Raw genomic sequence first — 15,187 nt, forward strand, 5'->3', positions numbered from 1 at the left:
GACGTGGATTTGGCTGTCGATTTGTTGAATGAAACAATCATAGAACTATTCGATACTTTCGTTCCGGTACGTATTGTAAAATCTACAGTTAAGAACAAATGGTTTAATCACAATATACTTAGAGCGATGATTGAGAGGGATTTGGCATATAGATACTGAATTGACTGCAGAACTGATTCCTCACAAACAGAATACAAGCACCTTAGAAATCGAGTAACGACTTTGATCAATGAAGCCAAAGCTTCTTTCATTCAGCAATCTGTCGAGCATTACGATTCAAGTAGAGTATTGTGGAAAAGACTAAAAGATATTGCCGTAAAACCAAAAAAGGCTAGTGATAATATTTTTATCAACTCTGTCAATGAAATTAATAGCCACTTTGTCACAAGTTTTACGATCGATGAACACAATATTGCTCGCCCTCCGGCCAATCCTCATGGCTTTGGATTTTCTAGGATTGCAGATAATGACGTGATTCTAGCCATATCATCCATCAAATCGAACTCTGTTGGATCGGACAACATTTCAATAAGATTTTTGAAATTGATTCTTCCTTCGCTGATTAAGCCAATTACGTTCATATTCAACCTAATCATATCAACTTCAAGATTTCCTCGTGCATGGAAAATGGCAAAAATTCTCCCGATTCGGAAAAAGGGAAAAAGTTTTGATATGAACAATCTTCGCCCAATCAGTCTACTCTGTGCGTTATCAAAAGTATTCGAAAAAATTGTTAAAATTCAAATAACTGACTATCTGAATACAACGAACCTACTCAACTCCAATCAATCAGGATTCAGATCCGGTCATAGTACAACTATTGCACTTCTTAAAGTACACGACGATATCCACGCCACTGTAGACAAAAAAGGCATAGCATTTTTGATGATGATTGATTTCTCCAAAGCGTTTGACCGAGTTTCCTATGTGAAGCTTTTGAGAAAACTCTCTTCGAAATTCAACTTCTCTGGCAGAGCTGTAGACTTAATCCAGTCTAACTTGTCTGGAAGATCACAAATTGTGACTATTGATGGAATCTGTTCAGATCCTGTTCCAGTAATGTCTGGTGTGCCTCAGGGTTCAGTTTTGGGACCTCTACTGTTCTGCATGTTTATTAACGATTTGCCAGCAGTAATAAGCCATTGTCAAATACATATGTTCGCCGATGATGTTCAACAGGGTGGCCACCCATCCGGGAAAAACGGGAAAAGTGGGAAAAAGACGGGATTTGAAATCCAACGGGAAAAAAGCGGGAAAAAGCCGGGAATTTTTTTGAAAAGTCGGGAATTTTTGGCTCATTGAAAGTCTGTTCAATGAAGATTAGTCGAAATAGGTCGGAACTAGTGGAAATGGATTGACAGTTGATCACCAGTCTCTTTCGAATTGACTTCGACCAATTTCTACCAGGTCGAAACGAATCCTCCAGCCGACCTGGATCGGTTTCGATTAGTTTGAACTTGTTTCATTGAACAACAAAAGGATGTTCCCGACCAGCCAGATTGCTTATCGAATAGAAATGGGAAGAACAAAAATATGCTATTTGATTCCACACGGTTTTGCTCTCTATTTTTTTAATGAAGTTTTCAATTTACTACAGAATTGCAGCGAGTTCGTATTAGAATTTGACGAAACGTTAAATAAGATTGTCAGAAGCAATAAATGGATATTGGTGTGCGCTTCTGGAATCAAAACGAGTGATCCTGTATTCCATGGATAGTCCAGCAGTAAATCGGAAAATGCTCAAGGAACTAACTAGCGAGGTTCAAGAACTTGTTTCAAATCCGGCGTACGAGATTCTCATCATTGGGAGCTGTGGATTGTACATAAGCCGTTCAAGGAGGGGCTGAGAAAATTGAATGGAATTTGGATGAACTTTTGAGAACGTAAAGGACAATAACGGGTTCAACTATATTTCCGTTAAAATTTTGTAACGTTCGCTGGATGGAAAATGAACGCGTTGCAGAACGTGCTGCCAAAATGCTACCGAACCTCAAACGGTTTGTCGACGAGGTAAAAATAAACAAGAGGAGAAAAAGATTAAGGAAAACCATCCAAATTTTAAACGCACTTTTCCATCGATTTCCCGGTCGAAGGTATTCGACATAGTTGCTTGAGCTGTACATGATAATTTTTTGGGATCAAAAATGAGTTTTTTTTGTTACGGCCGCTTCGACTGTTGCGTCCTTTCTACGCGAGTATCAGACAGAAGCACCGATGGTTCCGTTTTTCTTCGATGATTTAACCGAGCTTGTAAGAGCATTGATGGAAAAAGTTGTAAAGTTTGAACGACTAAACGTAAAATCAAAAACATTTATTGGAATTGAACTCTCAGAAATAAATCTTCTACCTTCTGGAAGCGTAGAAATTCGATTCTCAACTAAATCCGCAGTTAAAAAAAGCAAAAGAGTCTGATCATGTTTCCGACAAAGTATCCTTGTATTCGGAAATAGCTGTCGTTCGTTTTACTGTGGATTTTTGAATAAAATGGCTATACCATCTCCCTTGTCTTATCCCATCACTCGGTATTTATCGTGCGTTAATCCCGATGTGATTGCACACTATCCAGATATTGCCAAAAAACGTTTACACCTGTGTCTAGAAGTACTTGTTGACAAGCAACACATAAGTAGAGCTTGTGCCGATAAAATTAAGGACGAATTCGGACAATTATGTGAACATCATTTCGGGATATCGAAGAAAAACACAACCATGGGACATTAGATCGAGTCGATTTGGGGTCATTTCTGAATTTCTCAAACCCTGGGGTCTTAAAAGCTTCGTCTTGGTCCAAAACTCATCCATGATTTTTTACGGAATTTTTAAGTAACGTTTACATGAGTAAATTTGAACTTTTAGGTATGTATGGAAAAATTGAATATTTTGTACTGAAAAATCAACATCGTTTCTGTTTCTTTTGTGGAGACGAGCCAGCTGATGGTTTTGTGCAAATTTATAAAATTCCTTAGGGAAATTTTCCGCTGAACAACTTTGTCGAAGACTTCAACTTTGTATCTCATTTGGCAAAAAAGTTATAAGCACTTTAATAGGGGTATGTCTTTTCGCATTGATAAATATGAAATTCAATTGACATCACTGCAGGGTGCCTATCGAGGTACTGTATGATTATTTTTCATGCTGTACTTCGCGAGGCTCCAGCAGTGATGTCAATTGAATTTATGGTTTATCAATGCCAAAAGACATTTCCCTGTTAAACAGCTTATAACTTTTTTGTCTTATGAGATACAAAGTTACGGTCTTCGACAAAGATGTTCAGCGGTAAATTTCCTTCAGAAATTTTATAAATTGGCACAAAAACCATCAGCTGGCTCGTCTCCACAAAAGAAACAGAAACGATGTTGATTTTTCAGTACAAAATATTCAATTTTCTCATACAAACCTAAAAGTTCAAATTTACTCATGTGAACGTTACTTAAAAATTCTGCAAAAAATCATGGATGAGTTTTGGACCAAGACGTTTGAGAAATTCGAAAGTGACCCCAAATCGACTCAGTCTAATGAGACATTTTGTGATGGAACTTATTAGCGAACCGAAAAAGGAGTTCTTCAATTTGACGACCTTATTGAAGAAAATTCTAATTTTGTCTCATGGCAACGCGACGATGGAAAGAGGCTTTTCCGTTAACGCGAAATGCCTAGTTGAAAATCAAACCGAGAGTCTGACAACCCAACGCGGGAGTTATAGCTATAACGGTAACGAAATCGTTAATCCAGTATGCCCGCAATTCTCACTCGAGATATGTCTAGTCCTTAAAAGCAAAAAAATGGAGGAAAATCTGAAAAAAAACTATAGCAAAACGGAAGCGAGAGGCAGAAAAGGAGGCTAAGGAACTGGAAGCGAGAAAATTGAAGGTGCTTTCCGACGCTCATAGAGAGGCAAGCTTAATGGACGAAAAACTAAAATACTTGAAAATATATGAGATACAAATAAAATCGAAAAATGATAATCATCTAATCATAATAATGTGTTTTCGAATCAAGTGACACAGTTTAAAAAAAATCCTGCTTATCAATCTAATGATTTTTAGGTTAATTGGTAAACATTACTTAGGGATGAATAACACGATAATGTTAAAATCCCAGACAAATAAACAAACGAAAGGTAAACATTACTGAAATAAAAACCATTTAAAGATCATTTACCACTAAAAGAAAGCTTAATCGATTTTCGTTTATATGGTTTCAAAAATGAATACTCGGAATATTGTTTGGTTTTGTGTTGTATAAAACCGGGAATTTCGTGAAACCATGCGGGAAAAAAACGGGAAAAATGCGGGAAATCAAAAATTGATTTTGAGTGGCCACCCTGGTTCAACTTTACCTCTGCTCGTCTACCGACTCGATCGAAATAATGGCTCGACTATTGAATGATGACTTGAGGCGCTTACAAGTTTGGTCTGATAGGAATATGCTACGTATCAACACTTCAAAATCCAACGTGATGCTCATCTCCCGTAATAGAATGAATGCTGAACTGCCGGTCATTACCCTGGGATCATCTAATGTTTCGTACGTCGACAAAGTATCGAATCTTGGAATAATTTTCCAAAGTAACCTGGAGTGGGACCAACAAGTCAACGCACTATGCGGTAAAATCTATGTAGTCCTACGCCATCTAAAATTGACAGCGAGCATACTACCACCGCATTTTAGATTGAAAATAGCTAAAACCCTAATTTTACCGCACCTTACCTTTGGCTCAGAGTTTTTGATAAATGCGTCAGCTATGGCAATGGATCGTTTACGTATTGCCATCAATCATTGCATCAGGTGGGTTTTTAAGCTGGATCGATACGCGAGAATGAGCATACATCACCGGAAGTTCATGGGCTGCTCGTTTTACGATTTCTTCAAGCATCGTTCGAACATCATGATACAGAAGATATTTACAACAGCGACACCGGACTACCTCTACCAGAAACTCATACCTTTCAGAAGCAATCGAGTGAGAAAATTGGTTATTCCGAGAAATTTTACTTCCCATTACAACGGCACACTGTTTGTACGCGGCATTGTCTATTGGAACCAGTTACCTGATGAGATCAAGATGAATTGTAACATTAACGTTTTTAAAAGAGAGTGTTTAGCCAGGTTAGAATAGGATAAGAGTAGAGAAGATTAGCTAGAATAATTGCAAATCCCAGTAAAACCAATTGCAGTGATTGAAAAGATTGTTATCTTAAATTGCAAGAATAAATAAACAACAAACAAACAAATAAAAAAAATAAATAGGAAACTCTCTGTCATCAAAGAAAAGGTTTGTGAAAAAAAAATCATCAGAGGGTTTGGAACTATTTTTTTTAAGCTGAGCTTTCTAAATTCTCTTTTCTTGATTCAAATTAGTGATCCTCATTTATACTAAAATTTCGAATTAAAACTTTTAAAGCTTGAGTATGTTAAGATTATTTTTTTATTTTACGAAAATTTAGAAAATTACGGATTAACTAATAAATTTCTTACCTGATCCGGGAGGAAAAATTTGAAATTTTTTTAAAAAAAATCAGAAAATTTCTGATGTTTTGGAAATTATGGTTTCTCAATTGTTTACTTATTGCATTTTTCCTACAATATTTTGAGCAATATCTTAAAATCATAAAATACTCAAAAGTTTAGAAGTTTTCGAAAGTTTTTTTAACATTGTAGAATGTTTGAACCGAAAGATGAAGTTCATATGAATTTGTTTGGTTAAATATATGTTTATTTTATCTAGATTTACGTGTTTTCTGAAGACATGAACACAGAAATTATCAATGCTTTAGAAATTGGGACTTAACAAAAATCATTCTTTTTCCACAATTTCTTGAACAATGGTTCATTTTTTCGATTAATTTATTTTAAAAGTCCAATTGAGATTTTTGTTTAAAAAAAGCTATTGAAAGTCTTATCGACCATTTTCATAAACTGAACTTGTTTTATTATACAGTAGTTTCCCGATTTTATCACTATTCGATTTTATCAATACTCGCCAAATTCACGCTCGATTTTATCACGGTTATTGTTTCGATTTTATCACGCTTTTTAAAAAATCATTCAGAAACCATTTTCAGGTCCTTAATTTTCATTCAAAAGCATACAGCGTCTTTGTTTATGATATTTTTCATGGTTTATGTTATAGTATATAGGTATCCAATAATATGAAAATGCCATTGAACTGCTTATTTTATCTGTATAGTGTTTAAAATCCTCATTTGGATTTTAAAAACCCTTGTAATAATCGACGCAAGTATTTAAACGTTACGCTGATGCTAGTGTTGTTACTTGTGTCGGTTAGTCGCTTTAAAAAAAATAACTTTTTTGGTTATGCGAATCATATCAAAATGTAGGTGAATTTAAGCGTTTTTGAAAAGAGATATGTGTCTCTGATTTCTTTGTTGAACTTGTTTATTTTAAAGGGTGGCGTGCGTAATCCTTATTGGATAGCCTTTAGTATTGTCTGAACGGATGATTTTGGAAGATCAAAATGAAATTCTGCTAGCTTTGTCTGAAAATATGACTACGATTTCTGTTTTTCTACATATGAAGACAAAAGATTATCTGCCCATAAAGCAAATTTCGAGAAACACACTGTAAAAGTCTAAGTTGAGCAAATTTGAAGATATTTTTCGAATAAATATACTTTTTAGTTCATCAAAGGTGTTAAGATTAAAATATTGAAATTTGGAATTAGCAAAAAAAATTTATTTATGCTAATTTCTTTGAACTTTTTTTAAAAATCGAAATAAGAGATAACGACTGTTAAATTTCAATCAAAACTAAATAATTCACTTTAATTAGATGTATACTATCAAATGGATAAACAATAGGTTTCATTTCAAGATAAAACCTAAAAATTTGCTTTAGAGAAGAATAATTTGAACTGAAAACGATCTATTTTTTTAGTAATCTTTGATAATTACGTCTTATGATCAAAATTTATTGATTCAAAACGTTTCCACTGCTGAAACCATTATAAAATATTGATTAAATACAGAAAAAATACTTTTTTCTACTTCAATTTTTAGTTTCGCCAAATTCACTGTTTCGCCATATTCACGGTGAAATTTTTTTTGACCGTGATAAAATCGAAAAACTACTGTATTATATTATACTAGCTTTTTTGTATTTAAAAAAAAAACATTTTGCGTTTATTTGTGGAAATGTGTTCAAAATGATAAGCAGGACTTTCGAAAGTATAATCAGTAAACCAAACTGAATTTTCAAACAGAAACTAGGGACTAAAATATAAAAAAAAACTCACGAACCTCCGAATGAAAATAAATTTGGTAAAAATTTCAATAAATCATTAACTTTCATAAAAAAACTTATTTATTGGTTATCGTGAATAGTTTATTAATGTGTCATACTTTCTTCGAATATTATGTAGATTAGAAAACAACTATTTGGAAACAAACAAATCTACAAAAATTCATGCATAGTTTTTAATTTAATGAAATGACAAAAAAAACAACCTTTTTTAGATATTTTCAAAATATGTTTGAACAAACAAAGTCAGATGAAATGCATCTTTTGGTTCAAACATTCTAAAATGTCAAAGAAATGACCAAAATCATGTAATTTTTCGAGCTGTTGTGTAATTTTGAGACCCCGAATGAAGTTTATTTTTAAATACCTAATTTTGTTCTACATTTTCAAGGTGGTATAGTTCTTATTCTTATCATTAAACTTTGCTGAAGAAACTATGGAAAAATTCCGAAGGGTTTACGATTTATGAGCCATATAAAAATATTTTATTTTCAAATCATTAGAAATGTTCAGTTTTTTGTGTAAAAATGACAAACTAGCTAAAAGTAACTTTTTCTTGAGATTCTAAAAAATCCTCTTGAGGGTTTTTTTTCGTTTGCGTTCTTCAAAACTAGCAAATAGCGAGATCCACCAAATGACCTCGAAAATCTTTTACAATGTTGTGTTAACACATTGCAGACCAAATTCGAGAATTCTCGTTTTCTAGGTTGCTCCACTTTACTCGATTTTTAAAAATCCAATAATGAAACTTTATTCTACGAAATTAAACACAACACTTCAGGTAGCTCAAAGGAACTAAATTTGTAGGATTTGGTCCAGTGATTTCTGAGATACTGTATGCCAAACTTCGACATTTTTCGGCTAAGATTTCATCGCGGTCCTTAATGTCGTAGGTACCAAACGAAATATTAAAAATTTTGCATTAGAATCTATTGGTTTTATTTTTTTTTCTTTTGATCAATTTTCTCGAAGACCGCAAGTAGTTTTGACTTCCGAGAAAAAAGTTACTGAGGTTTTCTTTTAGCGTTCATCACAGTCCAGTGAAATATTAAAATTTTCAGCATATTGAGGAATAATATTCAATCAAAATGAATCATTAGATATTTTTTCTAAATCATTGGTCAAATAGATTCGCATTCTTCAACAAATTTTTAATGGAAATAAAATCTTCGATAACAATCCTCATGAATGTTCTTCAGTAATGTCAATTATAGTTACTTTTTTTGTATTAAATTGTCAATAGCTTAAGGATTGTTTTTTGCAAGCATAATTTCTCTGGAACTTGAATCAGAGAAAATCTCAATTCCATATGAAATGGAAGGTAATAAATAGATTCGAAATCAATTTTTGTTTCTATAGGATTGTTGTTTTGTTTTTCATAGAGGTGTCAGCTCATTAGTTATCAATGATTGATTTCATCAGAAACTTATTAATTTTGAAACTTCAAAACGCAAAATCCCCAAAACTAGAGGATTTATAACAAAGTTTCCATACCTTTAAAAAAAATTATGTAAATAGTTGAATTTGACACCTTGTTTGCACACTGTTCAACTAAGTTTAAAAATAAATCTTTAAAATTAGTTTTTAGTCTAGCTTAATTCTGCAGAAACTTAAATAAATTGTCGAACAAATAACTGTATCTTTTTCATTGATTTGACACCAAAATTTCATGCATTACAAATCTTTAAATTCCTTAATTTATTTTTATTATATTTAATAACTTGGGTATGCTATTAAATAATCCACAGAACTGTAAATTATAGAACTCGTTGCCCATATTTCGTTTAACTTCTTAGATCATGATTTACGAATTCGGCAATAAAAACTTTAAATGATGCAAAATCAATGGTTGATTAATGGTTTTAAAAAAATCCTTCAACATCATATTTAAAAAAATAATTTGGCTTTAGTAAACGACAGTTATAACACACTTCGTATAGGTAAAAGGACAGTTTATGAGTGTAACATATCGAAAAATGATAGAATACCACATTTGATTTTTTTTTGTTTCCTACAACGGCAATAATGACGACTGATTTGTTGAAAAGTCCTGTTTTTTTTTCAACATTTTAAAATTTTTTTGAGCTTGATTTAACCGTTTAATGCATGACTTTTTTTAAATAATAATTGCAGTTATTGGTTCAGTGAAATAATAACATTTTTATCCGAAAAAACAAAACTCAACAGGTTTGAAGTCGTTATTTCGAGTTTTATAAAAGTTATGACCCATCAAAGTTGAAAAATATTTTTCGAAAGTTCATTTCAATACAGTTTTGCTAATTTCTTCAAAACCTTGTTAGGTAATTGGGTGCAGGAAGGTGTTAGTGATTGATTGAGATTAAAAAATTTGTTAAAATTTCCAAATCTGAAGAAATAACAGCGATTTTCCAAAAACTACTTTTTTCAAAAAAATAAATAAACTCGATTTTTGCAATTTTTTTTGCATACTTTGTTCGATATCTCACACACACATTAAAATATCGTAATAAAAATACCATGGGCTGATTTCTTTTAATCTCTAGAATATTTTTTGTTAATACATCACTCAAAAATCTCCACATGTTTTCGAGATATTTGGATTTTGATTAGGTTGTTTTAAAGCATTAAAAGGTTATAAACATTCTTCAAAATGTGTTAAAAATTCATTATAGTTTCGTTAACCCCAGCTTTTGTAAACAAAAGTACACATAACTATTTTCTGTAGGATGTTTTCTCAATCAATTTAAGAAAATGTGATGAATGCTTTAAAACAGAATCGAGTTCCTCTAAATGTTCAGTGATATGAGTATGACAAAGCAGTAAAATCAATGAATATACAGTGAGCGAAATAAGAATAGCACCACTATGTATTTTGCTTGTAAAAATATCAATGCTTGAAAAATACGAAAATTTTCTTCCACAGTTTGTTCTGAATTGCTTAACGGATTAATCAAGCATAAGTTTACTTTTTTTTGACGTAGCAATTGGCGTTGAGGACCAAAACTGTGAAAAAAGGGTGCGAAATAAGAATAGCACCACTTGAGTTTTTCAACAAAAACAAGATTATTTTTCAAAATTTACTGTGTAAAAGTGAATAATAATGCTTCTACGAATTATTTGAATAGATAACTGCATTTTAAGGAGTTTTCCAGATTCCCAAAGGTTTTTAAAGGTTTTAAAAGGGGGTTTTAAGAGATGCTTCTCTAGCGTTAAGGAATTTGATATTTGAGCTGTAATTCTTTATCAAACTACTTACTTTCTTCATAAAAATGACGTGAAATGATGAAACAAACATTTGGGATTAGTTTTGAATCAGAAAAAATAGGTTGGAAATCAAAAACTTTGATTAGGTCAGTAAACCACACTTTTTCCAATTTCAAGTCGTAGATGGCAGCACTATCTTGCAGTTATAACAAAATTTAGTCTCAATATTGATTTTCCAGGTTTATTTAGGCCCATATTCATCATTTTAAGGTACTTTCCCATCACAGTTTTGTGGAAGTTCGCGCTGCAGAAAGCTTTTCCGGATTTGCAAAAGAATCACCAGCACAAAAATGTACAACCGAAAAAAATCCTGCTCATTTCAACTTCCGATTCAATTGCAAATCATACCAATAATACTGCTAGCCGTCTGCTCAATCAAGCTCCATCGCAAAGTATAACTTTATTCTGATAATCGGTCCAAAAAATTCACTTTTAGTGACCTTGATGCAATTCTACTTTTTTTTTTTTTGATTTAATGGTCTTAGAATTTCCAAAGCGTTCACACGGTACATGTATTTATTTCTGGATCAAAATAATCCTGCACTCCCTAATTAATCCCGGATATTCGAAAATGGGCATGCATTTGGTTAAATAGCAAGATAGTGCGGCCATCTATGACTTAAAACTAGTGAAATAGTGTTTGTTTATTAAAAAATATTAGTATTTTTGAATTTCAACCTGCTTTTTGGATTCAAACTCAGCCTTAAATCTATGTTTCATCATTTTGCATCAAACTTATGAATGTTAATGCAGAAATCAAGCAGTTTGATAAAGTTTTAAGGCTCATATATCAAATTCCTTAACGCTAGAGAAGCATCTCTTAAAACCCCCTTTTAAAACCTTTAAAAACCTTAGGGAATCTGTAAAACTCCTTAAAATGCAGTTATCTATTCAAATAATTCGTAGAAGCATTATTATTCACTTTTACTCAGTAAATTTTGAAAAATAATCTTGTTTTTGTTGAAAAACTCAAGTGGTTCTATTCTTATTTCGCACCCTTTTTTCACATTTTTAGTCCTCAACGCCAATTGCTACGTCAAAAAAAAGTAAACTTATGCTTGATTTATCCGTTAAACAATTCAAAAAGATTTATAGAACAAAGCTTTGGTGATTTTCAATCATTCATATTTTAACAAGCAAAACACATAGTGGTGCTATTTTTATTTCGCTCACTGTAGTTGAAAATTTTGATATAATTCATCTAATTGGGAATTTCATAATGAAAAAGTTGAGGTTACTCTACATTATCAAGTTCATATCATACTCGGAAGATTGATATACTGGAATTAATATTTTTAATTATAATTTTTTCATGTGAGATTTAAAAGTGTAAAAAAATTTCTTCAAGTGACATTTCGTTAAATTTCTTAATCGAAGTGCAATGACACAAAAAAATAAAGAGGGAGGAATGACCCCATAGATGTTAAAATCCCAATGATCAAATAAATATAAAAATAAATTTGGCACATTTCTCTAGAGCATTTGATCTCTGTAAGACATTCCGGTTTCGAGATATAGCTAAGGGATCAAATCACCTCAGGATTCAAGTATCCTCATTTTTCCCTATATTTTTTTTCGGAATTTTCATCCTCTGGGATAATTTTCAAAAATGTCTTCACAACTACAAACTAAGTCGCGTGAGACATTGATGCTGGGACGTGATGCCTTGAGCCTTAAGACGTGTTGGACGTGACAGATACGTCAAGTCGAAACTTAAGAAGAAGTACTATGAAACGTGAGACTTGAGAAGATGAAACATGATACGTGAGATGGGAGAAATGAGAAATCAGGCTTAAGACTGAAAAATGAGCCGTGAGATGATAGAGTGAGACGTGAGAGGAGAGACATGAAATAAAGAAACATGAATCGTGAGACGTGAAGAGGTTATACATTAGTCGTTTGTCGTACGGCGGGAGTCGTGAGAATTCAGACATGATACGTGACACATGAAATGGTGAGACAGGAGACGTGAGCCGTGAGGAGATACTTTTATCGTGAAGTGAGAGGCGCGAGACATGAGAAGATGAGGTGAGGTAAGGCTTGAGGCATTGAGCGAGACAGGAAGACTAGACTTGAGACATAAGGTGTGAGACGCGTGATTTAAAACGTTAGACGTTCGAAAGTGAGGTGAGTAATGAGTGTATTCGAAAAAAATGGCAACTTAGTTTTGTAAATAGCTTTTGGATGCATGGTGACAATTTTTCAAGTGGTTTTTGAGATAGCGTCAAATACTGAAGTTCATTGCCAAATTTTTTTGGACAGGATCAAGAAAAATCCAGAAAAGTTCCATTGGGAGACCCAAAAACAGCTGGAAATCAACTATTCAACCCAAATTCACATGGTAAATTATTCAAGAAGTCCTAAGGGATCTTAAGTTTGAATAAAAGTAAAGATGATTGATTCCATGATGATTGATTCCATGAAATAAAGGAATGTGAAAGGTTTTTTTCAAGCTGAATCCGAAAATATCATAGAAGAAGTAATAAAAAAGATAAATTTTTTCTTAAATAGGCCTGACTTCATTTCTACACGGAAGAAACCCTACTCACCGGTAAAATAAACAAAATACGGTGGTCAAATCGTGCGCAAAATATCTGTACAGCTAGTGGGGAGATATTTTGAAAAATTTCGTAGTGGACAGCAAAACGAACTCTGTTGCGGTCTCCTGGCAGGTTTCCAACCTGAAACTTTTCGTTGACAAGTTTCGCTTGTAATTCCTTGACAAAAAAAATTGAAAAAAATGATGTTTAGTACTTGAGGACGTTGGCGATCTGTGGAAACTGCGAATCACTCAGTGTTTCATAACGATTGACACGATGTGTGGCTAAAATACAAAGTGTTGAGGTTGAGACTGGAATCGTGCCATTGCGCAAAAACTGTGGTGGAGTGATAAAAAGTCAAATACGAAGTTTTTGTGCCGAAGGAGGAAAATCGGCTTAATTTGTTCTAACTTCGACCAAATTCAAAATTTTAGTTGTTTAGAAGGTCAAGCTTCAAGAAACGTTACCAAAAATTGCCTTAATTTGAAAAAAAAATTGAAAAAATATTAAAGCCGAAAAACTTCTCTATTGGACGCTATCTCAAAAAACACTTGACAGAACACCACAAAAATTAGCACAAATAAACATTACACTCCCAGAGAGCTTCGCTGAAAAATTCATCAATTTTCATTGTTTTAGATGGGTATTTTGTTACAATTCTATTTCATCTACGTTACAAGATTACCAAACTATGAAATTTCTACAAACCGTTTGTGGCACAAGAGAGATACAGCGGTTTTATTCAGAAGTGTTAAAATGATGCTCCTAGAATATACACTGATATAATAAATCTAGAACGGATGAGGATTAAAGATATCATTTCACGGACGTTTTTTTCTTGAACAACACCTTATTCTAGAGTTTTTCTGGAGATAAATGACTTCAATCAAATGTTCCAAAAAAACACTGATAACTAGTGTTTTTTATTATTCTTTCAAATTGTTGGCCCTTTATTAGGTTATCTTGTGTCTTAATATTTTATACAACCATTACTAAACACAACCAATTGTTTACAAAACCTCTTGCTGCAAATGTTGCCTGGAACGTAATTTGTCTTCAATCTTGAGACTCACAATGTAATCTATTTTGATAATAATCGCAGTAATAATAAACACAAACTTCCAGTCGCAACATCACCTAATCACTTAATCACTTAATGAGCTTTAGAGTTTCAATGTTTATGAACTGTGATAACAACCTTTTCTAGAAATTAAGATCCCTTAGTTTCAAATGATTGATAACTCGTTCCAAAGATCTTGCTTGTTTTTTCGAGGGATGAGTGGGTGTCTTTGAGCATGCATCTATTTTAGACAACAGCCGCTGGATGCACATCTCGTAAGTTTTCCGTTGGAAATCTGAAAGTTTCGGTCAAAAAAAAAATAACTTTGTTATTTTGAAAATAAGAAAAACGTCTTACCTTCATCGGGTTAAATGATTGAAGGTGGATATGAGTAGTCAAACAAGCTAAGCTAAGAAAAATGTCTTACCTTCATCGGAATGCGAAGCCCGGGTGCAAAATCTTTGAATGGCTCCCAGGACAACGGTTACGCTTTCCATTTCGGCAGAATCCTGGCCATTAAGCTGGCATTCAACGAATCCCTGATGGATGCTGTCGAAACACTGACGGTCCATTTCATGAATTTGTTTACAGTCTCTGTAAGAAAAAATATGGTCAAACACTTTCAAAGACTATCAATCTAAACACTTATGTTTATTACATTTGCAGACTGCCGGAATCCAAATCCTGAATCAGAACGTACTGGCTGATGCAATTTTCTGCGTCATTTGAGGCTTTAATTATGTTTCGGTAACCGGAATCCGAACCACTATTCTCGATACACTGCTGCTGGATTTGTTCCATCTCGAGTGAACAGGACCATTTTGCGAATATCAAAACTCCCAAAAGAAGGAAAGAAGTTATAAAACAGATCCAATTAGCTCTTTTCTGATGGTGTATTTACCCGTTAAAATTGTTGAAGCTGCACAACTTAAACAACCCATCCTTAATTTTCACTGATTACTCTCCCGGTCCGTGTCGATAATGGAAATAAAGTTCATATCAAAGTGCAGTCATTTATACGGAAATCAGCTGCTTGTTGTATGTAAGTCTTGTATGATGATTGTTCCTTTTTCAGCCTTATAAA

The 15,187-nt window shown here is 33.1% G+C and overlaps 2 protein-coding genes across 2 annotated transcripts in view; one reads left to right on the top strand and one right to left on the bottom strand.

The window, feature by feature from the left end:
* Positions 1 to 15,187, top strand: part of LOC129742247 (tyrosine-protein phosphatase Lar) — a 740,954-nt gene that overhangs the window by 26,927 nt on the left and 698,840 nt on the right. The gene's annotated exons all lie outside the window — the stretch shown is intronic.
* On the bottom strand, positions 13,754 to 15,153 carry LOC129744149 (uncharacterized). The gene is made up of 4 exons (XM_055736545.1): positions 15,005 to 15,153; positions 14,762 to 14,939; positions 14,531 to 14,697; positions 13,754 to 14,398 (listed from the first exon to the last, which is right to left on the bottom strand). Exons 1-4 carry the CDS (start codon positions 15,042 to 15,044, stop codon positions 14,247 to 14,249), a joined length of 537 nt encoding a protein of 178 aa, XP_055592520.1. The 5' UTR covers positions 15,045 to 15,153; the 3' UTR covers positions 13,754 to 14,246.

The sequence above is a fragment of the Uranotaenia lowii genome, chromosome 2 (genome assembly GCF_029784155.1).
Source record: "Uranotaenia lowii strain MFRU-FL chromosome 2, ASM2978415v1, whole genome shotgun sequence".
Lineage (NCBI taxonomy): Eukaryota > Metazoa > Arthropoda > Insecta > Diptera > Culicidae > Uranotaenia > Uranotaenia lowii.